At 40.3% G+C, this 26,761-nt stretch overlaps 2 protein-coding genes across 3 annotated transcripts in view; both read left to right on the top strand.

Moving 5' to 3' along the window:
• Positions 1-336: 336 nt before the first annotated feature.
• On the top strand, positions 337-16,359 carry LOC145995277 (acidic mammalian chitinase-like). The gene is made up of 10 exons (XM_083131865.1): positions 337-387; positions 2,065-2,256; positions 2,908-3,008; positions 4,151-4,282; positions 5,866-5,993; positions 7,757-7,880; positions 12,417-12,602; positions 13,339-13,461; positions 14,543-14,722; positions 16,053-16,359. The coding sequence occupies exons 1-10, from the start codon at positions 339-341 to the stop codon at positions 16,293-16,295; spliced, it is 1,458 nt and encodes a 485-aa protein (XP_082987991.1). The 5' UTR covers positions 337-338; the 3' UTR covers positions 16,296-16,359.
• A 1,117-nt stretch (positions 16,360-17,476) lies between these two features.
• The window catches only part of LOC145995276 (phospholipase B1, membrane-associated-like), a 59,769-nt gene continuing 50,484 nt past the window's right edge, over positions 17,477-26,761 (top strand). The window contains exon 1 of one of the 2 annotated variants that reach the window (XM_083131863.1): positions 17,477-17,588. Coding sequence is in view for 1 of the 2 variants with exons in the window: in XM_083131862.1 (XP_082987988.1) it covers positions 20,030-20,161 (132 nt within the window). In the remaining variant the exon portion in view is untranslated. Of the gene's footprint in view, positions 17,589-19,781; positions 20,162-26,761 lie in introns of those variants that run through there. The other variant, XM_083131862.1, reaches the window with a different exon arrangement.

Raw genomic sequence — 26,761 nt, 5'->3', positions numbered from 1 at the left:
TAATCATCTCTCAAATGTTTCATTGAATTTAATTTTATTAGTTCTTTTATTTGAGAGACTCTGTAGTGCCATCTGTTATCAATTTCTTCAAGCAAAAACTATAGAAAACAAACTACATGTAGAAGAACATTGTCTTGACAGATTTATCGAAATCTATACAACATTTTTTTATTAATGAGAGAAATGGCTGATTCTGCCTATTCCGCAAGGAAATTAATATAATACACGAATAAAACCATTTCGAATGACTTCACATCTGTCTAAATTACATCTCTCTTCTATTTTTAGTGTAAATTATTGCAAAAATATACACTCTCTTATCTTGTTTTCAGCTGAAAATGAGATTCCTTGCATTCTTGGCCGTTGTCGCTTTGGCTGCTGTTGCAGGTAAGAAATAAGTTTCAATTTTTTTTCGTAAGTTTTACTCTTTTACATTTTGCAGTCTTGAAATAATTATTTTTTAAAAAAAAATCTTGTTGTTCACTCTATCGGATAATATGTAACTAAATCTAGGTCTAGAGAAGATAAATTCTTAAAGTTTCATACTGATAGAATGACATTGTTTTCTTAATATCTCTGACTGTTAGACATTTGCAGCTTCTGAACGAGTCATAACTCCCGAAACGTCCAATCAGCAAGTGAGCCAATGGCGTCATCTCAACGTAGAACCTATCGCGAGCCCTCTTTCTTACATTATAAACTGTTGGTAGTATTGAGCAGTCAGTTCTGAAAATAATATGACTGTAATAAGACGACTAGCCGGTTCCTTTAGCATTTACAACCAAAGATTAGGAGGATACGAGACCTTGAGCATATATTATGCGCGAAATTTATGACAAAATTCCTGTGGACGAATATCCAGATAACTTTCTTTCTTAAGCCCCTATCACACGGAACTGAATTTCTAGTTGGAATGCCCTAGTTGGCGATGAACTGACTTTCTAGGTAGAAATCATGGCCGCCTGGCTGACTGCTTGACTGGTTTTTAGGAATAGAACATGTTCTAATTGCTACTAACTTCTTCGACTAGATTCTGTGGAACAGCCAATCAGAGCAAAGTTTGGCCATGTGAAGATAATCTGTGAGTTTGCAAAGTAGCGTTTTTTGTCTGTGGTTTCCGAGTTCATACAGCACGAAAGGCATGTTTACAATAGAAAAAGCTAAAATATTCTTCCATACGTGTACAGTAAACGTTGTAAAGTATGTATTTTATCAGCGCCGTTCTTCTCTACCTAAAACCATTTAATACGAAGCGATATTCCTCTCGGTTGAATAGTTATCGTGTTTTAAAAGTGTGAAGTGATACGTTGTTTACATCTCGCGCGGCCGCCATTATGGGAACGAAAGACTATCGACAAGTACGGTGTAACAAGTACCGTGTGAGGCGAAAACTAGCAAATGGGTAGCCAGTCCAGCGTCAACTAGAGCGTTCCTACTGGATATCCAGTTCCGTGTGATTCAGGCTTAAGTCTGAAACACATCTGCATTCATTGGCCGACCCCCGTGGCTGAGTAGTTAACACAGCGCTCTGCGATTCCAGGAGTCCCGGGTTCGAGTCCCGGTGTTCTTTATGAGTGTCCATTCATCAATTTCATAGTTGGATACCCTGCGGAGGCACATTGCACAATGATTCAGATCGCACTTTTGACGGTAGGTCCAGTCCCGATTTGCCTATCTCTGCATAAAGTGGAATTAAACAACAAACAAACAAACAAATTCATCAATTTCATCATATCATTAGTCATCTCCAGCTTCGCGATTAGCCAAAAGTGGCAGAAAAACGAAGTAAAATTTTAAAAAAAATCAATTAATCACATGACACAGTGATTTAGATCATATTATGTACTGTAGGACCAGTCCCAATCAGCCTATCTGAGCATAAAGTGGGACTAAACAAAAGTTTAACACTAAATATTTATACAATTCGTCCTCATTGCTGCGATTACCCTAAAGATGTAGAAAAACCATGTAAAATAACAGACTCTAGTGGAGTAATCTAGTATAATTTGTAATACATATTTTAATATATGTTATACAAGTAAGTATGGTTTTTCTCCCTGGTAGCTTCAGCGGAGAAGAAGATCGTCTGCTACTTCGGCAGTTGGTCGGTTTACAGGCCGGGCAAAGGGATGTTCGACGTGGAAGACATTGACCCAGCCATCTGCACCCATCTCATCTACGGGTTCGCTGGTCTCACTGGAGGAAAGATCGTTTCCCTGGATCCATGGAACGACTTGTATGAGGAATACGGATTGGGTAAGACTTTCTATGAAGTCCTTGTGTGATTTTCAAGAGGGTTCTTTTTTCTTCAGAGTAAGGTACAGGGTAGCCATAAAGTCCAGAACCAATGACTATTGTTTTTGTGATGACATGTTTCCCTGACGCTAGATTGGTAGAAATGACCATGTGGAATGGCCGCCACGGTCACCTGACCTCAACTCCATGGACTTTGCCATATAGTGAATTCGGAAATCTCAGTTGTATGTTCTAAAATTCGGGATCTGAATTATATTCAGTTCAACGAGTGTTCAAGATGCTCACATTTTGAAGAGAATTAAAGTAAAATTGTTAAAATGTTTGAGGAAGTGTGTTGAGTGGCAGACATGTGAGGAACGTTTTGTAATAGAGAACTGCTCTGTTCGTCAGTTCTCCCATTGGTTCCTGACTTTGTGATCACCCTGTAGAGAAGATAGACTAAAAAGAACAAGTACAACAATTTTAAAAGAATTTACATTGTTGTCCCTGAAAGATATGCCACTAAGGGTTACACTTTCATATACTTAAGATATCTAGCCTACACTAAAAAATGGATTTCTTAGGAAAGCTATAACTCTTTGATGGATCTGTTTGTTCCCAATATAATGACGTCACTATCGACTGGAATCAGTATTAATTTGTTCGTTTCAGGCGCATTTGAAAGGTTCAATGACCTGAGGAAGAAGAATCCAAACTTGAAGACCATGCTTGCCATTGGCGGTTGGAACGAGGGATCATCAAAGTATTCCCAGGTAAACTTTCGAAAGACGTCGCTTCATTTTTCACAATATGGACTTCCATTATGAAAGTACTGTTAGTGAATTACTTTTGGAAACTGAATTTCAGTATTATCAAAATTATTTAATTTGTTAGTGCTGTGTTAAAATTATTAGGTATTTATTTAGGGACAATTCCGTAAAGTGGAAACGGACATAATGTTAAAAATTTCTATGATAAAAATGTGCAAATAGATATTTATCTTGTGCCTTTAAAAAAAAAAATATCTCTTGATATGATGTCAAAGTTCTGAAAACTACTATTATTGAAGACTTACAAGAGCAAAACTTTTCAAGGTCATTTCAGAACTGCTTTTAAATTTAAGTATTTCACGTTTAAGAATAAACAAAACGGCATTGTAAGATGTTGGACTTAAAATTATCTAATATTATTATCTAACTTTATCTTCATGATAGACGTTCTGAGCACTTGAATAAACATTATCTCTGTGTACTTTTCTAGTAACTATATCATACCAGAATATAAAAGATAACACAAGGGTTTCATGTTCCTTCTGCGTAACTGACTGCACAGTTGGCGAATCTATGACTACAAATTCGCCTGCTGAGCTCGTTTTGTAACCGTTGTTGCATGCGTTAGTCTGTTAATGAATTATAAATAAATAACTGATTTGTTGGAAGTAGACAGTCGTGTCGGAATAGAACCCGTATCAGCGGGACTATTTTCTTGTGCGTATGTTTGTGTCTCGACTTGGGAAACGTTGCTACAAGGGTGAATTGTCTCGGAGTTTAGTTGCTATACCCTGTTTCAGATATCTCTGGAGGAAGACCGCACATAGCGGCAGAGAATGGGAGGAAATCGAGAGGACAGAGCGAAGCTTTACACGCTGCTGCAAAGACTGGTGACTGCAGTGACTCTACTTGCACAGAGACGTGTCTTCGTTCGCTTGTTCCAGAGATAGTTGGGCACACATATTTGTAGCTCCTTTTCTATTTCAAATTTGGTATCTACCACGCAAACCAGTAGGACTATTTAGTAGTACAACCAGTTTCGTACGTAACGAGCCTTATATTGGAGTCAAATACATTGACAGTAGGAAATTCCATTGTAGCATTTTGCAAATCGAGGTCAATACTCATGTATTTTCCTTTCACAGATGGTATCCACTGCTGACGGTAGGAAGAAGTTCATTGATTCCGCAGTGGCTTTCCTGCAGAAATATGGATTCCAAGGATTGGATTTCGACTGGGAATATCCTGCTTCACGAGGAGGCAAGCCTGCTGACAAGGTAAGGTCAACGAATTTCAACCTACTTTCTTTGGAAACATTGCCCTAACCCCTATACCACTGCGACCGGCGGGAGGGATATTCCAGCCGGATGCGACTCCGAGAGGGTCAATATGTGCATTGCCACTTTCATTCTGCAAACTCTCAATTCAGGCGACAGATTCGCGGAAGCAAGAGAAGCAAATTGGTAGATTGCAGAGTAAACAGACGATCTGAACGTCACGAGAGGCTCCAGTCTTCTGTTTGGATATCCCAAGTGCTTTGCTTTCGTCTTGCTCTTCAGTATGATCGTCCAGGAGGTATAGTCAATGTCTTAGATCGAAAATCCTGTTGAATTTTGTGAAGCTTAGCTAATCTTATTTAATAAAACTCATATTAAGAAAAAAACGGCTCCTTACCATTTGCCAAGAGAGATATTCATTTCTCTTTCATCATATGGAAAGATTTCTTCCAAAGTGGCCGAAAATATAAAACCAATACTGTTTATGGTAAGGTGTCGTTTTGTGTAGATAGCAAACACAGGTTTATCCAGAATTTTCAATCTGAGGAGGATTTAAGATCGTATTTAGGGGTGAGGTGCTGTAAAGGTGAAGTTAGACCAAATACTTGAGGAGAATGAGCTCATGGTAAATTTAACTGTAGCTTAATACTAAGAAAAAAATTCCTAGCACTATTAACTATTCTGAGATATTGAAACAAAATGAAGTAATTTTAACTTCTGAAATAATAATAAAGAAACGTATTTAGCCAATATTTTCTTGCATGCAGAAATTTATTTATTTATTTAGGTATTCCGGACATCATATTATTTTGGTTTGCTATCATGGGACCTTAAGAAATATTTTGCGAAGTGTTGAGAAATTGTTGGGGAAGGGGGGGATGTGTTAGGGATATGTGGATAAACTACTGGTCGCAGAAACGTACTGACTCGCGTTTAGGACATCGCAGATTGACTAACGTGTTTTCCTGATTCTCTTCAGTCACTCCTTGCGAATGCTGGTCTGGTACGTTCAACAGAGGCCACTGACAGTTCCGGGCGTATTTTCTTTCAATTTTCTTTCCCTCGTCTCATATCCTCGTCACGATTAATCTAATGGTACAAATAGTTAATCGATCACCCAACAAAATCGCAAAATGAAAAGTTTGAAAGCTGCGAAAATTCACTTTTCACAATTTATTGTGTATGAATTTTACCTACACCACGTTTCTTTCTATACCGGTGACGAATATGAATTATGGAAAATATTCTTGGAATTCTCAGGAATCGAACTATGGCTTTAAACAGTAAAGCTTTCTTTGAGTGAAAATTATAAACCGTACCCAAGGGAAGAAGTGCACAACAAGAGGAGTAATTTTATTACAATAAATTGAATACCGCAACCGAATCTGAACCAAAAGTATCCTCCTATCACATTTTATGGAAATGAGAAAATGTACTACTCAAGATAAAAACAACAATCAGAATTAAGGAAGCCTTAATTTCATTAGAAAATAAAAGTCACCACATATACACTATTGTTTGTGTGTATCCATACTGGACTAAAAAAGAATATGTTTCCTCAATGCCTCATTTTTTTTCTGCAGGAAAACTACGCCACCTTCCTCAGAGAAATGCGCGCTGAGTTTAGCCAGCATGATTTCCTGATGTCAGCTGCTGTATCTGCCGGAAAGGGAACCATCGACGCTGCCTATGACGTTCCAGCTATGGCAGAGTAAGTTATGTTTGTGTCCGCGTTGACAGCTGGTCTTCTTGGGGAACCGCGTTAGAATACACTCCCTTAAAACGGGCAAACAAATCTTATTTGGGGAACTTTCAATGGGTCTTCGGGAGGAGGGGGGGGGCATCCAAAATCCAGCAGGAATATTATGAAATAATGCCTTGGTATAATTTCAGTCAAGTTTCCTAAATAGTAGCAAATTTTGAGAAACAGTGTGTGAATTAGTTCCCGTTAAGCATTCCAGGTGGCAGCACAAATGCAAGTGTGTAAGATCTGCCAGAGGTGTGTAAGCCCAGCTCGTTAGAAATTCCTGTCCTGGTTCTCTGATTTCGAAATCTCGCTAACTATAGTGTGTGGTTGGAATTAGAAAGCGAAGTGGATATATGAATGCATAGATATAAAATAAGTAACTCACTTCGATGTTGGATAGTTCTCTGCAAACACAACCATTCCAATATTCTATGCAGTGTAACGGAGACAAAGAGCAAAGTGCCTAATCACCAAAGCAGGAACTGTGGAATTCATTGCTATGTTCCAAAACAGCGAAGTAATTCTGCTATTAATGAAAGTAGGTATTTTATTGTACTTCTTTGTTCTTCCATTTTTATACTCAGATAGCTTAATCGGTACTGGACCTATAGTTTAAAGTGGGATCTGGTTCATTGTGCAGTTTGCCCCCACTGAGATCCAACTCAAGATCACCGTTATCAATTTTCTTATTTCGATGATGGTTGTAATCGATTTATTTACATTTGTCCCTATTGTCAGTTGCATGACGTAAGAAAAATTGAAGACTTTATCTTTTTGTTGCCTTTGTTAGATCTTCGCGCATCAAGTGTTTCTGTTTTTTATGGACCTTGAGAGGTTCGTCGAGTCGTTACGTAAAAGGTCAAAGTTTCACTCGTGAAATGAGGGATTAGTTTTTGTTCCCGGATGGATACACAGGCTATACCATAACGGGAAAGCATTACTTTGCTTCATCTTCTATTTATCGTCCTATATTTTGGCAAATTTCGGCAACAAAGAACGGATTAAGAAGTTAAATATAACCCAGAAGTAGTGGAATTGAATGCAACCTTGAAGATTACTGAAGGGGAAACTCATATGGAGACATCTGGTCGCACAGATATTGACCTTTCAAGTACAGACTCTCTGCCACTACTTTCACCCATTTGACGAGTTAGACACGTGCCAGAGCTCTGAACGAAGCCCCCTTAAACTTAGAAAGACAATGATTCATATCACACTCAAACTCTTACAGGAACTACAACAAGGATAACAATCAATCATTGTTGTGCCAATAGAGGAGATTGCGCGTGTCGTGAGCAAAACAATTGTGACTTTTTTCCCTGTGCCTACGGCTCCTTTGCATAAGTATAAAGACGGTTTTTAGGTAGCAAGCCACTGCATTATGTTTGGGAACAGCAGTTATACAGGGTGTATCATACAAATTATTAGCATTTTACCAACTAGGACGACGTTAACAAACAATGAAGTCAGTGGCGGGGTCTAACCACACATTCGCAATTATCTCAAAAACGGCTCATTTGCGGACCCATGTTTACTGAAACTTTTTTGCTTCTATTATCGTGTACTTTCAACTGTGTTAGTTTGCGCTATTACTTGTGATACACCCTGTATAATGTAAGCAACGTGTTTGGGAAAATGTGGCTAATGAACATTGTCTCTTGTGGTTAATTTAACGCGATGTTGTTACCCCTGTAGGCTTGTTTCAAGGACTTTACTGTTATTTTCAGGAGTTTGGACTTCATCAATGTGATGTGCTACGACTACCACGGTGACTGGGATCCTGCCACAGGACACGACGCCCCTCTCTACCAACGCCCAGACGATCAGGGAGATTACGTCTACTTCAATGTCGTAAGTATCTATTAGTAGTGGGCACCACCCCATTTTTTCATACTAATATTTCAATTTAACAACCGAGGTTCGACCTAAACTGTTCTCCCACCGAAATATCGTGGATCCAGAAGTTTACTATAGACATTGCTTGTTGACTAAATCAGTCCATAAAGCTTAAAAAAGCATACGTATTTATTAATATACCGTTCAAGCTTTCCGATATAATTTGAAATAGTGATGGTTATTTTATTCATTTTCGCCACATGTGGAGGTTTACACAAATATGAGAGTCACTACTGATAGGCTACATTCTCATTTGATTAAAACGGTTCACTTTCTCAGAAATATTGATTGATTAGGCCTTCAGAATAACCATAATGTCATTTAACAAAAGCTGGTCAAACTGGCAGTTAAATTGGCCACTCAAGCAACAGTTTTGCCGGCATCAAATTGAAAAAAAAAAGTTTTTGGCTCTAGAATATAGTATACAAGAGTGCTAGGAAAGTTTTGCAATATGGCGCAAACAAAGGTTGCACGTTGTGACAAATTGAAGCGTGTTGAGACATGTTCAAAACTGCACTGTATCCGGCAGGAAGACCTTTGGCTGTTAGTTGCTCGTGAACTGTGGCAGTGATAAGAACTCGCAAAGTCAGCTTGGTCAAAAACTAAATACCGAACAATATTGCACTACAACTTTGCACACGGTTTGAGTGGTTGAACAGTATTTACAAGACATGGCTCCCGTGCTTGGAGATGAATATCCTCATCGTACGACCATATTCAGGTGGTATTAGGAGTTTCAGAGAGGAAATTTCAGCCTGAAAGACGCTCCGTGGTCAGGACGCCCATCCTCGTCTGTCACAGAGGAGAACATTGCAGCTGTCAGGAAGATGCTCGAGTCCGACAGGCGTGTGACCTATTGCCAAATAGAAGAGAGTTTGGACATTCCTGCACCAGCAATTCATACCATTCTGCACGGACACCTTAAAGCGAGAAAGGTTTGTTCCTTTTGGGTATCCCACGCCTTAACCAACGAGCAGATGGCACACGACGCGTTTCAAGGTGCCGCGAGATGATCAAGAAGTTTGAGAATGGGACATCTTAACAAGTGACGAAACCTGGGTTTACTATTATGACGTGCCCACTAAAGCCCAGAACAAAGTCTGGGTCTTTGAAGATGAAAACATCTTCAATAACACTGAGGAACAAATTAAAACTTTTTGTTTTGCCGCTTCCTGAAAATAGGTGATCTTTAATAAATTGGGTGCGCTGATTTAAAAAATCATAACAAAAATGTTGTATCACGTACCATTTCTGGCGGAAACCATTTTGAAAATTTTCACCGTACATTAAAAGAAGGGTAAAATATAGCATATTGCTCCAAACCTTAATGTGATAGTGTGAATTTTAGTAATACATTGGGTTCATAGAATACCAAATATGATTGTAAATGATGTAGTTATGACATGCACTAAAATTTGCAGTTGCAGTAAAATAGTAATCATTAAAGAAAACAGTAAAAGTAACGCACCTTCAAAACGTATTTCTGTATGATTTCCGCTTGTAGCAGGCGTGTTGAACATCTGAGACTATGTTCCAGCAGTAATCCGCTAGTAAACTGGGAGACCATCTGCCTTTATAACATTTTTCCATTTCTGCGATTTGTTGGTGAAAGAGTTCGACCTGCTCGTCACTCACTGCATCCAGATTAGAGGGGGAAAAGTGTAAATGGGGACACAGAAAGTGTATATTGAGACACATATTGCACCTCATGTTTTGTATGTTGCCAGCATACGTTCTACAAGTTCAGAGTAATTGTGAGCCCTGTGGTTGCTAAGGAAATTGCGACACATACCCTTGAACGCACCCCATGCTGCTTTCTCACATTCACTTCACAGTTCTTCAAAATTGGGATCGTTCATTACCTCCCGAATTTGAGGGCCAACAAATATCCCATCTTTATTTTAGCATCGCTTACACCAGGAAATTTGCTTCGTAAGTACTCAAACCCTTTTCCTTCTTTGTTTATGGCCTTCACAAAGGTCTTCATTAACCCCAAGTTGATGTGCAGTGGGGGGAGTAACACATTGTTGGCGTCGATAAGAGGTTTGTGAGAGACATTTTTTTCTCCAGGTGTGCAACACTTTCTGGGAGGCCACTGTTTAGTTTTGTAATGTATGTCCTTTGCTCTGCTGTCCCATAGACGGAGGAAACAACAGAATTTCGTGAAGGCTGATTGCATCCCCAAAATAATTCCTAGTACCTTCAGATCAGCACAGATTTTCCGCTGGTGTTTGTCGTAGCTAACACTTGTGAGAATCAAAGCAATGTTTTCATATGTTTCCTTCAATTCACTCGCATGAGCAACTGGCACTGAAGGTTTCTCATTTCCATTATGCAGAAGGACCGCCTTCAAGCTAGTTTTTGACGCATCGATGAACAACCTCCATTCGCCTGATTTATAGTTTTCTCCTAACTCCTGCATTAATCCAGTGACGTTGTTGCAGTATACAAGGGACCCATTCATAGAAAAAAGGAAAAAAAAATTAGTTGACGTTTTCTGAATGTAATACTTGTCAATGGTTCCAGCAGGTTCCACCCTTGCAGTCTTGAACCCAGCAGTTCCGCTTCTTTCTATGTAAGGTTCAAATCACGTATTAAATCATTTAATTCTGGCTGGGTGATAAGATGCCGTGTCTTCCGTGACTCTTGAAAGTCAGGATCATGTCCGAGAGAAGATATCGGTTCATGTGAGAAAGTTTATGTTTCCTCTTCCAAAGACTATTCCAATGGTGGCTTTGGAACAGGTAATGTCTTATTATGTTGCACTGGTCTTATCGCAGAAGGTAAATTTGGATACTGTAGGACTTTTTGGATTTTCTTGAAAATCCCGTTACATTAGTTAAACAGAAGTAACAATCAGTAACGTGAGGTTCTCGCCATACCATGGGAACAACGAAGGGAATGGATAGATGGGTACCATGTAACCACCCTCATAAATATCGCCAGCATCTACTGCAACAGACATGAGGAGCCCACCCTTTATCTTGGTCTCCGATTTGCATCCGAAATATAGCTCGTAAGATTTCTTCACTATTGGTGTAATTGAGTTTCGTTGGGATTTTGTCGTGAACTCACTGCACACATAGTAAAACAGATTGGGTGAATTTACACAGTTACGAGGCATCACTGCACTATTTTCAAATAATACACAAAACAATCGCGATGAAGCACACAACCTAACACACAACCTACACTTCCAGCGAACAGAACACAACTGATAAAGACACAGTAGAATAAGTCACCTTGCCTCTTTAACAAAGACTTTCTCTACTCTTATCATAATATCGGGTAACAAAATAAAAAACGATGTTTGCCCTTTTGTTGTTGTTACAATGCTTTCTTCATATTACGCAGGAAAAACAGCCACACGTGATCTCTTGAAGAATCCTTGTATATCTTATGGCGAAAAAAAAGCTTTGTCACATTTACTTCAATTTCGTGTTTTTTTCAAAAACTAGACGTGGTGGAGAAAAAAGAACATCATTTTCGTGTTCAGCAAGTCAAAAAACATAGAAATAGGTAGTTTTCCGGTCGCGGCAAATTTCATTGTTCCTCAGTGTAATCTGCAATAATCCCGATCCATGAAGAAGAGAATGCTGGCCGCCTTCTTTACCGTAAAGGGAGTTGTGGTGTGCTTGGTGCTAGAAACACAGAAGACAATCACTACGAAGTGGTACACCGAGGAGTGCCTGCCCAGAGTTGTTTAAGCAGCTCTCAAAAACATTCATCCACGCTCAAGGGCAGATACTTGGCATTTTCACCATGACAACTCTCCTGCCAACCGCTCCAAAGTTTGCACCAAATATTTGGCACATACTGGGATGAATGTGCTTGAGCATCCTCCCTACATCCCAGATCTTGATTCATGAGACTTCGCGCTGTTCCCTCACGTCAAGAACAGGCCGAAAGGGATACGGTTTTTCAACGAAGAGGACCTTATAAGGGCGTGGCATGTCTACCCAGCTCCCTGAGGAAACGTGGAAGAGTTGGTTCGATGGTTCGACGAGTGGTTTCGAAGGATGCAGAAGTGTTGAGTGTGGTGGGAAAATATTTTGAAAGATTGTGAAAATTAAAGGTGTATTGCAAAACTTTCCTAGTAACAATTGTAGTGACACGTTTTATGAACAGGTGGAAGAGTTTTCTGCGCCGTGGAACTTTGTGCTAGGAAGAACGTACAAGAGAAAGCAACAAGCAACATGGTTGATTGTTTTGCTGTTTCTGTGGCATTTGTTTCTTTGTTTGATACAATGTTGTTCGTAGGACCGATTAAATTGGGTCTTTTTTTTTTTAATGCACGCAGGTTTACGTTTCAAGTTCCAAGCTTTGGACAAAGTATTGTCTCCTGTGAGAACATCCTAATGTCTTCTGAAGATGATTTCGTGCAAAATTTCATATTTCTTAGAAACTGCAGAGAACAAGTTATCTTAATTCATTTTTGGGTAGATGCCCAGTCCTCCTACATTAATTATTATTTTTTTTCTTTCTCCACAGAACTACACAATCCATTACTGGATGCAGCTTGGAGCCCCCGCTGAGAAGCTGATGTTGGGCATGGCTACATACGGGCGAACCTTCACTCTTGCAAGCGCTAGCGACCATGACGTGTATTCCCCATCCACAGGAACAGGCCCCGCTGGACCCTACACTGAAGAGACCGGCATGAACGGTTACAACGAGGTAAGCACACTCACCTCAATTAGTACTCCGGCAGTTTGTTTCTTTATACAGCATATTTGCAGAAGATTCAATTCAATCTACAGGTGTATTAATATACGCTGTATAAAACACACCTTATTACTAACTTCGTTGACCCTTTACACGAGGCTCACAGCAAGCGAGAAGATTTTGCAATGAACAATTCACGAAGCGATGACTTTTCAAGGTGACTCATCAATCCATAACTGTTAAGAATGAACACTTAAACAAGTGGTTATCATTTATATCGAACAGTTCACAATGTAGAAGCAATAAGCAAATTAACCTTTAAAAATGTAGGTGGCAGGTCAGTCGTCTGAAACGTCGTCTTCTGTCTTATGAAACGTTTCAATTAGTCCATCTCAAATTTGTGTGCCTTGCACAAATAGTCAAGGAAGTGACTTCAAAAGCATAATAAAAAAACTTCTATTTGTTGCATAACTCATAAGTATGAGCAGACGTAATTAATTATATGATTGGCTAGCCACCACTTCTTCAATAATTTAAAGTGTACTCTTGTGATTTTCACGTCACGTAATTAAATCGCAGTACGATCTCCCTTTCTTGTGTTTGTTTACCATTCGAGCGATGAGAACCATTTAGACATTTCTTCCAACCTGATCCTTCGTTTTTGTTAATCCTATACTTTAGTTCTTGATCCGATCACTGTGTCAAGTACAAATAATGTTTCTAAAATTCGTTATTTTACCGTTTTCAGATCTGCGAACTTCTCCAAGATGACAGCTGGACTGTTGTCTGGGATGATGTCGCCAAAGTTCCATACATGTACAATGGCAACAAGTGGATAGGCTACGATAACGAAGAATCCATCACCTTGAAGGTAATTCATTATAATTTAACACAATTACATATTTCTTCCTCTTATATAATTGATTCAAAGGCAAAGAACTGAAACGTCTTCCATTCGTTATTCTAACTGTTAACATTGTTGTAGGCTGTAATGTGCAAGGGCAATACTAACCTCAATTTTTTGTGAATGATTGTGACCCAATATACACTGCAAATGCGGGCAAGAGGCCAAGAATTTTTACAATGGTTATGTAAGGACATTAAAAAGAACTGGTCTGTAATTTTCCTGGTATTACTCAATTACTTTTATTGTCAGAAGTAATTTCAAGAAGAGATTGATGTGAAATATATTTAACGCATAAGGGAGATTAGCAAGATATTTGTGCAACAGCTCATAGCTCAAGCATGGAATAAGAGTTGGATTTTGGTGGACTTTGTTGGTCACAGTTTATATTCAATAAATATCAGTGTTCTTTAATACTTCTACTTAGATTGTATGTTACATAATAAATGTATGTACTTCAAGTTTACCTGTGGAAACAAAAATACCCACGAAACAAAAATTAATAAGTTTCTGGCACTGCCAGCTATGTGTGACAATTCAATTTAATCTTGTTGTATGTGGATGTCAGAAGTATATTATATAGAATGTCTTCTGTGTATGAATGATTCTCGCAACATGAAAATGCTGAAACTCGCATTTTCGATAACCTTGAAATATCGGATTCTCTATCGTAAATAGATTTTGGTCATGGTAAGATCCTATTAACATTTCTAAAGGCGAAACCTTTGACATTAACACAGGAAGAAAGTTCCGTGTCCGTAGGTGTGCGACACGAAATGTAAAATCTTACTTCATACATGCATGCTCTTAATATCAGAAGTTATCAGATCTTTGAAGGAGATTGGTACTGACTTGAATTCGAAACTGTGCCTGAAGAATATTGGTATTGGTAACGAAAAGTGTGGTACTGGCTAAATGAACAAATTAAATCATTATTATTGGTTGGTTTTGTTTCATTGTGCATCAATCAGGCTTTGGTGCTACTCACAGTGAAATCCGTTTCTTCCAGAAATTAATATTTTTTTTCCTGTTTTTCTTGTTTTTTCAGGCTCAGTTCGTTAACGACCTAGGTCTGGGAGGTGCCATGTTCTGGTCTATCGACACGTCCGACTTCCTCGGAACTTGTGGAGGAGAGACATTCCCTCTCATCAAGACCGTCAACAGGATCCTCAATGGCGGAGTCCCAACAGCAGGTACGGCACCAACCGATGGCTCTACAGCTTCCACGGTAAGTATTCAGTTTTTAAAGACGATAACATTTCGCCGAAGTAATTATGATTTTGCGGCTGATCGGTACAATGTATACTAGCTATTATACAATCGACATGCTTGGAGCCGAAATATGCTATCTTCATTTGCAATATTTGCCCTTAGGAAATGTATAGCTTCAGCTATGGATCCAGACCCATGATCATTTAAAACTTTCGCCCCTAGACCGCTTTATTATTATCGACTCATAATACCTACCTGATAGAAATGCGTCACAAAGCCACAGCTATAAGTATGAGGAAAAAAATATCCCCACCAGCTATTGTAGTCAGACCCCGAAGTGGAAAATGTTAACTGGGGGATGTTTGGTCTAGCCTTGTGGTTAGCTGGGGCATGCTGCTATGGTTTGATATGGTGACAGTAGTTGGGGGATACTTTTCCCCCACATCCTCCTTCACTTCAAGCACTGATTGTAGTAATAAAGCTACGAGTGAAGAACATTGTCTTCTAACAGTCGAAAATATGCTTTATTAGGGTATATGGAAGGGTGATGGAAGTCAGTATGAATAATTCAGATTTTGTTTTCTTGTTTGTTTTCTTTTCTCAAGATTTTCATTTAAAAATGTTGTGATATTTGTTTCTATTTATCTATCTCTAGATCCATAACTTGTCCACAAGGGTTCTGAATAAAGAAAAGATAAAAAGAAAATATTTCGACGTGCACTTTTATTCTACATAAAGTACAAAGTAATAGAACACAGAAAAAGTAATTAGGTCAGATCTTGAATAGAATTATTATCCTGGGGGCAACCGTGGGAGGTAAAGGAGGCCGGAGCGTGGTGCTGATCACATCACCTCCAAACTGGCAGATATCGAGAATGTGTGGGGCCCTATTCCCACATCCCCTAAATGAGCCTTCACGGCACGGTTCTATATGCATGGGGAACTTTACGTTTACCTTTACAAAATCGTCTATTGAAACAAGAGGTCCCGGGTTCAATACCCGGTGGAGGAACATAGTAGTTGGGATCCCACTTTAAACTGTAGGTCCAGTCCCGATTAGCCTTATTGTGCATAAATTGGACTTAAAACTCAATCAATCAGTCATCTATTGAGATAAATGGTGGATGCTTTCCATTTTCTTTTTATTGGAGCTTATTTTCAATCACTTTCGAACATGTTTTGTTGGAGGTACGTCACAAGGATATCTCATAAGTCACGTAAATGTGCTTATATTGACTTTGTTCTTACAGTGGATGGAGTATAAAGAAAAGATATTAGAGTTTGTAGGTGACCTGCTAACAGGTAATGCTTAATTCATATAATAATCCGCCAATTTCTATCCCAAGGGCTCCGGCAGCACTGACGGACCAACCACGACGTCCGCTCCTGGTTCAACTCTCGCCCCTGACGACATCTGCAAGCACCAAGGACTGAACGCCGACCCCAATGACTGCAACAAGTACTACGAGTGCCTGACCACAGCCGGTGGTTGGCAGGTCATTCCCCACGAGTGTGGAGAAGGAACTGTTTTCGACCCCAACGCCCTCGTCTGCACGTGGCCTGACAGTGTTCCAGGATGCAGCAAGTAACTGAATTGTATCAATTCCGTGCTTTTATTTCTTTGTTCTACATTGAAAATAAACAATCCTAATTACACTCTATGGAATGCGTTTTTGCTTTGTGTTGTGAGTTAGATGACTTTGTTTCCTCTGATGTCCCAATTCTGCCATCAGGAATCTGTGGAGCAAGGCCGCGCACAACGGTAGAGAAGGGGAGAAATCGGAGCAAACAGTGCACGCTGATGCAAACGGCTGGTAGTTGTGAACACTCGGCATTAACACGACTGTGTTTCTTGTATTTGTTTTATTTTTTTTAATTGGTCCAGAACCCATTTACGCTTGCTCATTTTCTCTCCTGGACCGGAATTGAATTTATTTAAAACTCCTGAAGCTTTAACAACCCTGACATATATTTTAATCTAGGTCAGAAATGGGCTGGATGGTGATTAGGAGAAGGGACCCGAAAATTGACACGACGCCAGGGGTCTCGGGTTCGAATCCAGGACTAGGCATGTGTGCTCTTGTGAGTGTCCCTTCATCAATGTAATCATATCATCACACATCCTCACATTTACGAATAGCCAAAAATAGCAGAAAAATAAATCCAATCAATCAATCGTACTGTGGCTTCAAGGTTGGTGCTAGATACACGCGGTGTAACTTCTAGAAGCCTAGTCGAACATAATCGTCGCCAAATACAACTACCCTCTATCAGGAAATGTTCTTGCCTGCATTATACAAACTGGTGTAATAGGATATGCTTCAAAGATGAAAGCTGATTGTTATCACTGCACCACTTACGAACATTGTAGCATTATAAGCAACAACACATGTAGGAGTGTGCGCCCACTGACTTCTCAACGGAGACAGAAAGAACCAACCGTCAAACAATGGCGCTCATGCAGACAAAAATGGATCCTTTCTACTAGCACACGAGGAAAAAGAAACTAAATATCATTTGTAGCCAGGAGACACGAGAAACATCACCATCTTCATTTCCGTAAAGCGATAGTGAAACCTGGATGTTTGCTGTGACTTCAACATTTCGTTTCCTTCTGCTATATTTGAAAATCGTGAGAGTGATAAAAGTGCCAGAGGGTTCACTTTGAAACAGGTTACCTCACGTTGTATAATCTCTTGGTAAACTCTGAGAGAAAGGCCTTGACCTAGTTGAAGGACTTTATGGGGGAATGTACACGAAGGGGAACAACCTCACGAGTCAAATCGAAGCAAAAAAGAAGAAAAACAAATTAACATCGCCAAAAGTAACATCAGAAATACAAGATGATGCCTCTTGTTTTCTCGCTTTGGGCGATATGTTAGGTAAGTTGCATTCAAATTATTGACTGTTGTTTATTTGTACACTCGTCTCACTTTCAGTGCCCTAATTTGATTATACAGTTAGACAGACCGACATTATTCGACATTGCTCTTAAGTAGAATTTTCTATTGCTTTAGTATCTTAATTCGTGTTAGTGAAAGTGAGAAATTTTCTAGAATGAGTGTTTCACAATTGTGTTGTATAAATTACACAGTGCTGTTAAATTTGTTGCCTGTATTGCTCGGCAACCATGAGGAGAGAAGATTAGAGGTTCTAGAGAGAATTTCGTTCCTGTAGGATCAAGGTGAGGTAACACTTGGGCAACCTTGTGTTCTGACGTCACGGGAGAAAGCTTTTTAATTTTAGGCTAAATGCCTACGTTGTTAGGTTAGGCTAGCTAGATTTAGTTCTCTTAGCCTAAATAATAATTTTTCATTGTATTTATGCTAATGTAACCTAACCTAAGGGGGGGCTATGCTGAAAATAAAGAAAACATGAAACACACATGCAACCTTTCAAAACTGAGGAAGCAAGGTGCCAAAACTGAGGAAGGGAGGCAAGGGCAGTTTACTTTCCCTTGGTACATAAGGTTTAGCATAGTGCGGGGGCAAAAATAGCATAAAGCGGGGAGCAACTACACCACTAATCGCCGCCTCTGATTAACATAAATTACTGACTGAAATGAAATTATATGTGTGAAGTATATAACTTTAGATTGACATCCATTTTCCATGGAGACTGTGCCCCCTTGCCCTCCCCCTGGACGTCCATGATGATATGTATGAAGTCTTATACTCCAAGATAGTGGTCATACAGTGCAAACATTCAGATACAGGTTACAGTCTTATTGACCTATGTAGTGAAATGTCTTTAAAAACAATTTTTGAACCTTTTCAATGTAACCAATGGAGGTACTACAAAATACATAGTACCTTCCGTCTGCTACTTCAGGACAAAACGCGAAGTGCACAGCAACTTCGTCTTCGTTAAAATCCCTTCTACCGCGCTATCCCCAACAACGAACTGTAAAATATCTTCGTGAACATTGGGCATCTTCCTAACAGTTCTTTTTTTTTTTAAAAAAAAAAAGAAAGCCTGAAATGGTACGTTTACTAGACATGTTACATGCAACAAGAAAACTACCCTTCACGTTACAACTCGCATTTACTACAATTTCCCGATACCTTACCTTTGAAAGCAGCTGAAATGTTTGTTTCAGTGCGAGGAAAGACAAGCAGGAGGAAAAGAAACAAGTCACATTAAGCTATAGGCAATTATCGGAAACCAAACAGACCACTTGAAGAAACAAACGAAGAAATATTCATAACAACAATGCTGACGAAATTAAAAACGGCGCTGCTCTTTATAGAGGCTGCCGCCAGTACAGGAGAGTATGTGTATCGGCATCTCTTTCAGTGCTTGCCTGTTGCAATAATAACGGTCTTACTGCAGTACTTAACATTCGGCGCTCAATATGACGACATGACATAATATGACACTCTAAGGGTTAGTGTTTTTAGTTGAACGTAGGGGTTGCTGAAGGGGGTGCGGAAGAAAATTAAGGGGTGTGCAAGCACCCTCTAGCGCCGCCCCTGGTTGTGAAACAATGCAGACCCAATTTCAGTTGGCCTCTTGTTTCTGTGGACATCGCTGCTAATACTGCCATTCCCTCTTCTCTTTCCTCCTCCTGTTTATCCTTGTTCCTCTCTCCCATTCTGGCTTTTCGTCTTTTCGCACACTTTGGGAATCACTGTTCTACATTTTCCTCCTTTCTTTCTGAACTTCACACTTCTCACTAGAGCCTCCCAAATGGAGTAGTGATAACGTAGTCACCTTGCAATCAAGGTGTGGCGTCACAAGTTCGATACCCGGTAGAGGCACACACTAGCTCTGGGCATGTGTGTTTGTGAGTGTCCATTCATCAATTTCATCATGCCATCACCCATCCCCATCTTCGCGATTAGCCAAAAGTGGCAAAAAAGCGAAGTAAAATAAACCAAATCAATCAATCACTTCTAGTATTTTTTGTAAATACTGTTCTTTCTGTGTTTGCCAATGGAAATAATTCATAAAGTAAATTTTGAGATGGGGGAAATTTGTATTGAAAGGGAAATTCATTTCACCGGTTGCTGCAACACTGGCTCCAACCCTCATGTTGCTGCAAGTGCTACAGCTGCTGACACGGTTAGATCGAGGTGCAAGTTGTTCAAATGGCCGGCAAGACGATATGGCATTGCTCAATGTTATCCGAGGGGTAAGTCAACGGCCAAGCACATGTTCTTGAGGACAGTTCCCGCGGGGAAAGGCGAGAAGGAGTGAAGGTATCATTTGACGAGCGGTTGGCTCCTAATTACGCAAGCTCATGTGAAATGTAGGTAACTGCAGGACCCCGAAGCACTGTTGTTTCGGCATCAGAAGCGATAAGGAGTTGCTTGGGAATAGAATGCGATCGCCAACGGTGTGTCTGCTTCTCGCCTGCTGTTTCCTATTGTGGGAATTCACCCAGCAATGCGAAGCCAGCCAAGGTCATGGAAATGCGAGAAACACAAGGATACGACGGCAGGAAGCAAATGAGGTGAATATAACCACAATGTTTTTTACATTTTTCGGCATACATCGGTGCTTCTCCACCCGGTGAGTGGCTTTAGAAATATTTAATTACCAATAATTAATAACAATTATTACTTTAATACTTGTTAATGAAAAGTTTGTTGTAATCAAAAGTTCGATACACGGTAATTCAGATCCCACTTCAACTGTAGATCCAGTCCCGATTAGCCCATCTGTACATAAAGTGGCATTGAAAAAATTCAAAAGCTTGTAGCAGAACTCCGTGGCAGAGTTGTTAGCACAGCGCGCTACGACGCAAGAGTTTCAGAGTTCGAATCCCGGCCTGGACATGGGTGTTCTTTGAGAGTGTCCCTTCATCAATTTCATCATATCACTCATCCTCATCGTCGCGGTCAGCCAAAAGTGTCAGAAAAGCGACGTAAAGTAACCCGATTCAATCAATCAAAAGTGTGTAAAGTTTCAGTTCACTTTATGGCCAGACAGGCTAACAGACAGGACTGGACCTACAGTTAAAGTGGGGTCCGAATCTCTGTCCAATGTACATCTACCGGTGATCGAACCCGGGACCTCTTGATCATAAGGCGGCAGTAGTGGATCCAGAAAAGTTTCAAGGGAAGAATTCAAGAGTAAAGTTCTTTCCTGTAGTCTCTTGTTACAGCTCGCGGTCTCATTGGATATATTGTCAATACATTGTGTTTTGAAATTATGTTCGAATTTCTGCAGCTAGGAATGGTACTGAAGAGACTTTTTACTTTCTGACAGCTTACCAATTTTTGTTCAAGCTATACTACGACGTTTATTCATGAGAGCAGGTTAACAACCTACAGATCACTAGCGAATGCAGATTTTTTTTAAGAGGGCTGGAATTGTAAAATCGTCGTTGTCGCCCTTGCAAGGCCAAAATCTCTCATTGTCTTATTTTTCATCTTGTCTTTTGTGGGAACTTGACATGTGAAATAATTTGGCTCTTCGCGTATAGCCGATAAAATGCATACATACTGTCAAATGCACACTCGCAAGGCTAAAGCTATGTATACATTGGACAATTAGCGACCACTTCACGCCGATTCTGATTGTCCGGCCACAACGACTACGATCGTGCAGTAGAATCGACCGATTTTGCGCGTCCACTTAGCAAGACGGTTTGACCGACGCAGATTTTAAACCCGGTTTCATATTGAAGGTTCCTCAAAGGTAACCAGGAGTGTACCTAACGTATAACCTAAATAACATATAGCAAGAAAGCCTGATATAAAGTACCGCTCACCATCTTTGAAATTTTCTAATTTTCGACGATAACATTTAACATGCTAAATAAATAGCATGTTAATAAATAATACCCTTAGTATATTACAATGTTATATAATTATGTCACTATTAATAAAAATATAATTGTCACTATTAATATATTTTTATTACTTACGAGAATTATGCGCCACGATGTAAACTGACTGAATCGAAACATCCCCGGCCGATGTTGACAAGCGCACGTACACATTCCATTTGGGATGGGTTTCTCGACGACGCAGATTCTTTTTGACGTTTTGCCACTCAAACGTTGGCCGATTTTGGCCCCGCCTCGAACCGACATTGAAATCGCCGGGCAACATCGCCGAACGACTGTTACGGAGAAATAACGTCTCGCGTATTTATCTCTTTATGTACATTTATTTACTCTTCTACCCCTCGCCGTATATACATCGATCCATAACAAATTCATTATCAACTGCTCCCGGTTGCCTTTTGCCCCATAACACAAAGAATTTCACTTATAAAGACTTCATTCTACGAGCGCACTATTTACCATAGCGCTAACCCGCCTCCGCAGTTTATCAAGCAGAGGTCCGTAAACTGCGGAGCTCAATCTGTGTATATTTCTATAGCTACATCCATAAAAACTGCTTCACTCCATCGGGCCTTGTATCGAAGTTTCTGCGAGCCTGGCATTCTGAGATATGAGAGAGCGTAACAAGTCGGAAGTGGTATTTATACCTCCGACAAACGACCCGCCACCTAACCGCCGGGGCAAGGGCCTATTGTTACCTTTCGAAATGGGGAAGCCGTTGAGAAAACCCAACCATTGGCTTCCCGGACTACCGAGCAAAAGGCAACCTAGGCAGTGCATGTACACCGAAATACACTTTACATAAATATTTCCCTTTTTGCATCTGTGTGCGTAAAAGCCAAAAAAAGAGAAAAAAAACAGAAACAATAATTCTTACCAGAATCCTCCAACGTCCAGGAAAGTTCTTCACCACACTTTCCATCAGTCCCAGCAGTGTGTGAAATTTTCCAGTAAACAACACTACACATTACACATGCACAAAACACACTGCATCACCCCCCCCCCCCCCGAAGGAAGAATATACCCTACAAACACAAAAATAAACAATACTTCACTTCACTAGTCACAGTTCATATTTACTCTTACAGTGTATTTCACACGCAAAATAAGGTCCCCTGAAAAAAGTGCCTTTCACTAGCAAATAAAAGTCTCCTGAAAAAAAGTTCACTGATCTTCCTGGCACATCCGGGATGTCGTGTAGATCCCCTGAAACCGGGAAGTCCTCGTCTGCCAAGATTCCACTATCCAGCACATCCTGGTTCTCCGCGGTTACCCTGATGATGTCGTTCCACGACGTACTTCAATGGTTTCCTCACTAGGACCGCGCCAGAAATCCTGTATCCGAAATCATTCTCCTAGTTCTGATTTCTGAAGTTACAACGTAGATTTTTCCACACAGGCCTCCTAATCTCCATTTCCAGCTCTGGCTGCGCATTTTGGGCTGAATGTTGATTCATAACACCGGCTTCCCATTTCTCCTGCAGCCCTGTTACGTGTGCGACCTTTGCTTCCTCCAACCCGTTCAGGTCATCCTGGGCCACTTCCGGTTGCAACCTGTCAAACTGGTTGCCTAACTGGCGGTCATAGTGAAGGTGGTATGGCAAAATATCCAGTTTTGCTATTGACTGTACTGTTGATACGATACTCAAGACTAGGCAAATTGTTCGGCCAATCACGGTGGCTTTTCGTGTAAATTGCAGTGCGTTCCTTGCTCCTCACGGGCGTCTCGCTTTCTTCCCTTGTAGCCGGACCCGTGTCTCGACAGAACCGTCGTCATTAGGCACTTTTTTTTAACTGGGTACCCTCTGCTTCCGCAAACGAAGCGCCAAGTCTACGTCTTCTTCCTGGGCGACATCTGGTTGCCTTGAAACAAATGGATGCCGACGAAAGGCCGTCGCTGTTAGCCTCGGTGCATTTTCAGGCGGATACTCTCTGCTTCGTGTTTGTAACAAAGCCTCGGCCCGAAGCCTCCGGGCTTCTCGTTTCGTTTCTTTATTCGAACGGCTCAATAAAGAAACACTTAGTACAAAGGCTGTCGCAGAGAAGGTGAGACAGATTTTTTCCTGGCTTGGCAACAGTGCCTATGGTTTCGGCACTAGTCGCGTCGTGTAGGATGACTCATTCTGTTTCCGTAGCAAGTTGTCACATGTTGCGAAACCACGTTAGTGAGCAGCTGTGTTGATTTACGTGGAACGTCTTTCGTTTACCTCTCTAGGCTTTTGTGCATAACATTGCTTTTCGCGATGAGTATTCAAGATGAACAGCGACATGCCATAAAATTTTGTTGGCGTTTAGGGAAAAGTGCTGCGGAAACATATGCAATGTTTCAACAGGCATATGCCGATCAAGACAGACTGAGTAGAGCCACAGTATTACCAAGGAGTCATTGAGACTCTGCGCCAGCACGTAGCAAAAAAGAGGCCACATTTGAAGAACTCCTTCATATTGCACCACGATAACGCACGGCCGCATAACGCGCGGGCTTTTCAGGATTACGCGACGAAGAGAAAACCGAAATATTCCAGCATACAGCCCGGACCTTGCACCTTGCGACTTTTGGATATTTCAACTAGTAAAGGCCGCTTTACGTGGTTGTCATTTCATGACGAACAAAGAAGTGATCACCGCAGCGCAAGTTTTCTTCAGTTCGCTACCTGACGACGAATTTTCAAAGACATTCAGAAAGTGGCAGGAGCGTATGGACGCTTGCTTAGCTGTCAATGGTGCCTATTTTGAAAAAGATGTACGTCTACTCGATATGGCTGATCCCAATGAAACTGATTTTATTGCATCTTTCAACACAAGGAATGTCTGTTTAATCATGCGTCCCTTTAATTCCACAAATAAGACCATTCGACGGACAGTGTGGGTTGTGCCGACCGCTAAACTTAATTTAGTGCCATCATGATAAAGCTTAGCCCCCTTTTCCTGTAGCAACTTCGCCGTGTTTACATCTAGCAAGGAACAACTGGCTTCCCCATCGACGAAAGCTAGAAATTCCAGGCCTTTATCTTGCAGCTAACATGAGGCTCTTTCATATTTCGGCACGGCGTTCCCCTTTTTTCGAAGAGACTTATTTTTGCGTGGCGTGTTGCCTGGCAACCCTGATTCAACTTTTTTCCAGCGAGTGCGTTGGGAACTTTCATTTTCTCTCGACTTATCATGGCAGAATCGGAAGACATGATACTGTGGTTGACAACCCCAGCAACGGATTCCATTCTTGTTCTTTGTCGGTCGCGACGAACGTGCTTCCAACGAATCTCTGCTACTGAACTTAAGAGCCCGTATCACCGCTGGTGATACCTAAAAAATAGGTTCTTGCGTCGACCTTCTGTGCTCGAACAGTCAAGTGTGTGGCATTTAAATTTTACTGAGTTAAAGATCAAATATGAAGTTAGTTATGTCGCGCAGCCTTTTTTTAAATACATTATTTATTACGTAGTTTTCCTTATCTCAATTTCGTAAAATTCACTTGCTCGCCAATTGTATGTAATAACTTAAATCAACATTTTAAAGCGCAAGAAAGCTTCAACTGTTCTTCTACAGCAAAGAAATGAAACTGATCTTACATAATTTTCTTTAGAATGTCTGTAGTTTTTCGACGTACAGAGCAATGTATGTAAATTTTAACTTCGACTTTTCTAAGCTGGTCGCGCTAGCCGTTTCCCCCTCTGTACCGCTCGCGCTCAAACCCCCCCCTACACACTCCTCCGCCGTCTCTTTTTTCTTTCACAATCGGCCAGTCTTCCAAGAAAACCGCATGCTGAGAGCTAGGAAAAGAAAAAGAATGCAGGGAAAGGTTTTGGGGGAGAATCAATGGTTTGGGCGATGCTCAGGGACGGCGACAGGGGTGGGCACGGGTGGGCAAGCGCCCACCCAAAAATTCCTGTGCCCACCCGATTGCCCACCCTATCAAATTCAATAAGTACATATACTTGGATATATATGAATGATTCAATAAATAAGTGTATTCTGGTGTTCATAACATGTACATTTTACTTGTGAATATTATCTATGCTAGAAATGTTCACATATCTTATATAAAGCCAATTTTCTCATTATAAAGTGAAAGTAATTACCAGAGTTATTGAAACAAAAACTGTGATCAAATGAATACTTCCGTGAATAAAAGCAGGTAGTAGGCTTTGGAGGCTCAAAATTTTGCAGGGTATGATCAAGATTAGATCAGAATTTAGGGTAAACTTGAGGACTGCAGCTCCGGGCCTTCACTGGGAAAGACTGCTTTGAAAAGTACCACATAATAAAAAAAAAAAAAATAGGTACTTCGGATGTGGTAAAAAATATAATAACAAACCACACCATGTAACTTGGAAAGAAGTTATAACTGAAACTGTGTAGAGGGGATTGGAGTGAGGCCTTGGTGCTGTAAGCTTCTTCCTCCACATACGTATATAAATCCCAGCCTGGGTATGGTTAAAATAATCTCCAAATAAAAACATCTCCAGTAACACAATAAATTATTTCGATTTTTTAAATATTATTATTATTATTATTATTATTATTAGAATAATTTAATCAAGAAGACTTAGATGGACAAGCCACGTGACACGAATGTCAGAGGAAAGAAAAGTTTACAGGATTCTTGTTGGGAAACCTGATGGTAAGAGACTAGTAGGAAGGCCAAGACGAAGATGGAGGGATAACGTTGAGATGGACATAAAAGAAATTGGTAAGGATAGATTGGATTGTTCTTGCCCCGGATAGAAACAGATGGAAGGCTTGTGTTTCTGCAGCCGTAAACATTCGGGTTGCTAGAGAGTATAGTATAGTTTTAATTAGCTCTGCATTGAAATTCCAGAAGTGTACTTCTTTTTTATTTCATTACGATTTTTATATACCTGTCATCTTCAAATATCAATATGGTATGCGAAATATCAACTTTATATTCGTTCTACTAATAAGAAGGAATCACAATAATCACTACAATACCGAAGTGAATACATTTTAATAAACCACTTATGTATGGAAAAAGCTACAGAATTATTCAATTGTAGTGACTGGCTTATCATATTTATCCTCTTCCGACACACAAAGTATGCCACACGAACCAGCCGAAAATGTCGACAGAATCTGCAGATGCAGCTGAAGTAAAGAAAAAAAGTTATGTCACGAAGTATCCAGAAGACGATTTTGTTAGTTTGTTTTTAAGCCCACTTCTATGCTCAGATGGGCTAATCGGGACTAAACCTACAGTTTAACGTGTAGTCCGAACCAGTGTGCATTGTGCTTCCACCAGAA

This window comes from Lepisma saccharinum, chromosome 11 (assembly GCF_977018435.1).
Source record: "Lepisma saccharinum chromosome 11, izLepSacc3.1, whole genome shotgun sequence".
NCBI lineage: Eukaryota > Metazoa > Arthropoda > Insecta > Zygentoma > Lepismatidae > Lepisma > Lepisma saccharinum.
Note: the sequence above shows the minus strand (reverse complement) of the source record. Positions and strands in the feature narration are given on the sequence as shown.

What these genes read in the sequence shown, in the direction of transcription:
- LOC145995277 (XM_083131865.1), top strand. Translation starts at nt 339, where the DNA reads ATGAGATTCCTTGCATTCTTGGCCGTTGTCGCTTTGGCTGCTGTTGCA. An exon ending in GATCATCAAAGTATTCCCAG is followed by an intron (nt 3,009 to 4,150) that starts GTAAACTTTCGA and finishes TTCCTTTCACAG; the next exon opens with ATGGTATCCACTGCTGACGG. An exon ending in GACGTTCCAGCTATGGCAGA is followed by an intron (nt 5,994 to 7,756) that starts GTAAGTTATGTT and finishes TGTTATTTTCAG; the next exon opens with GAGTTTGGACTTCATCAATG.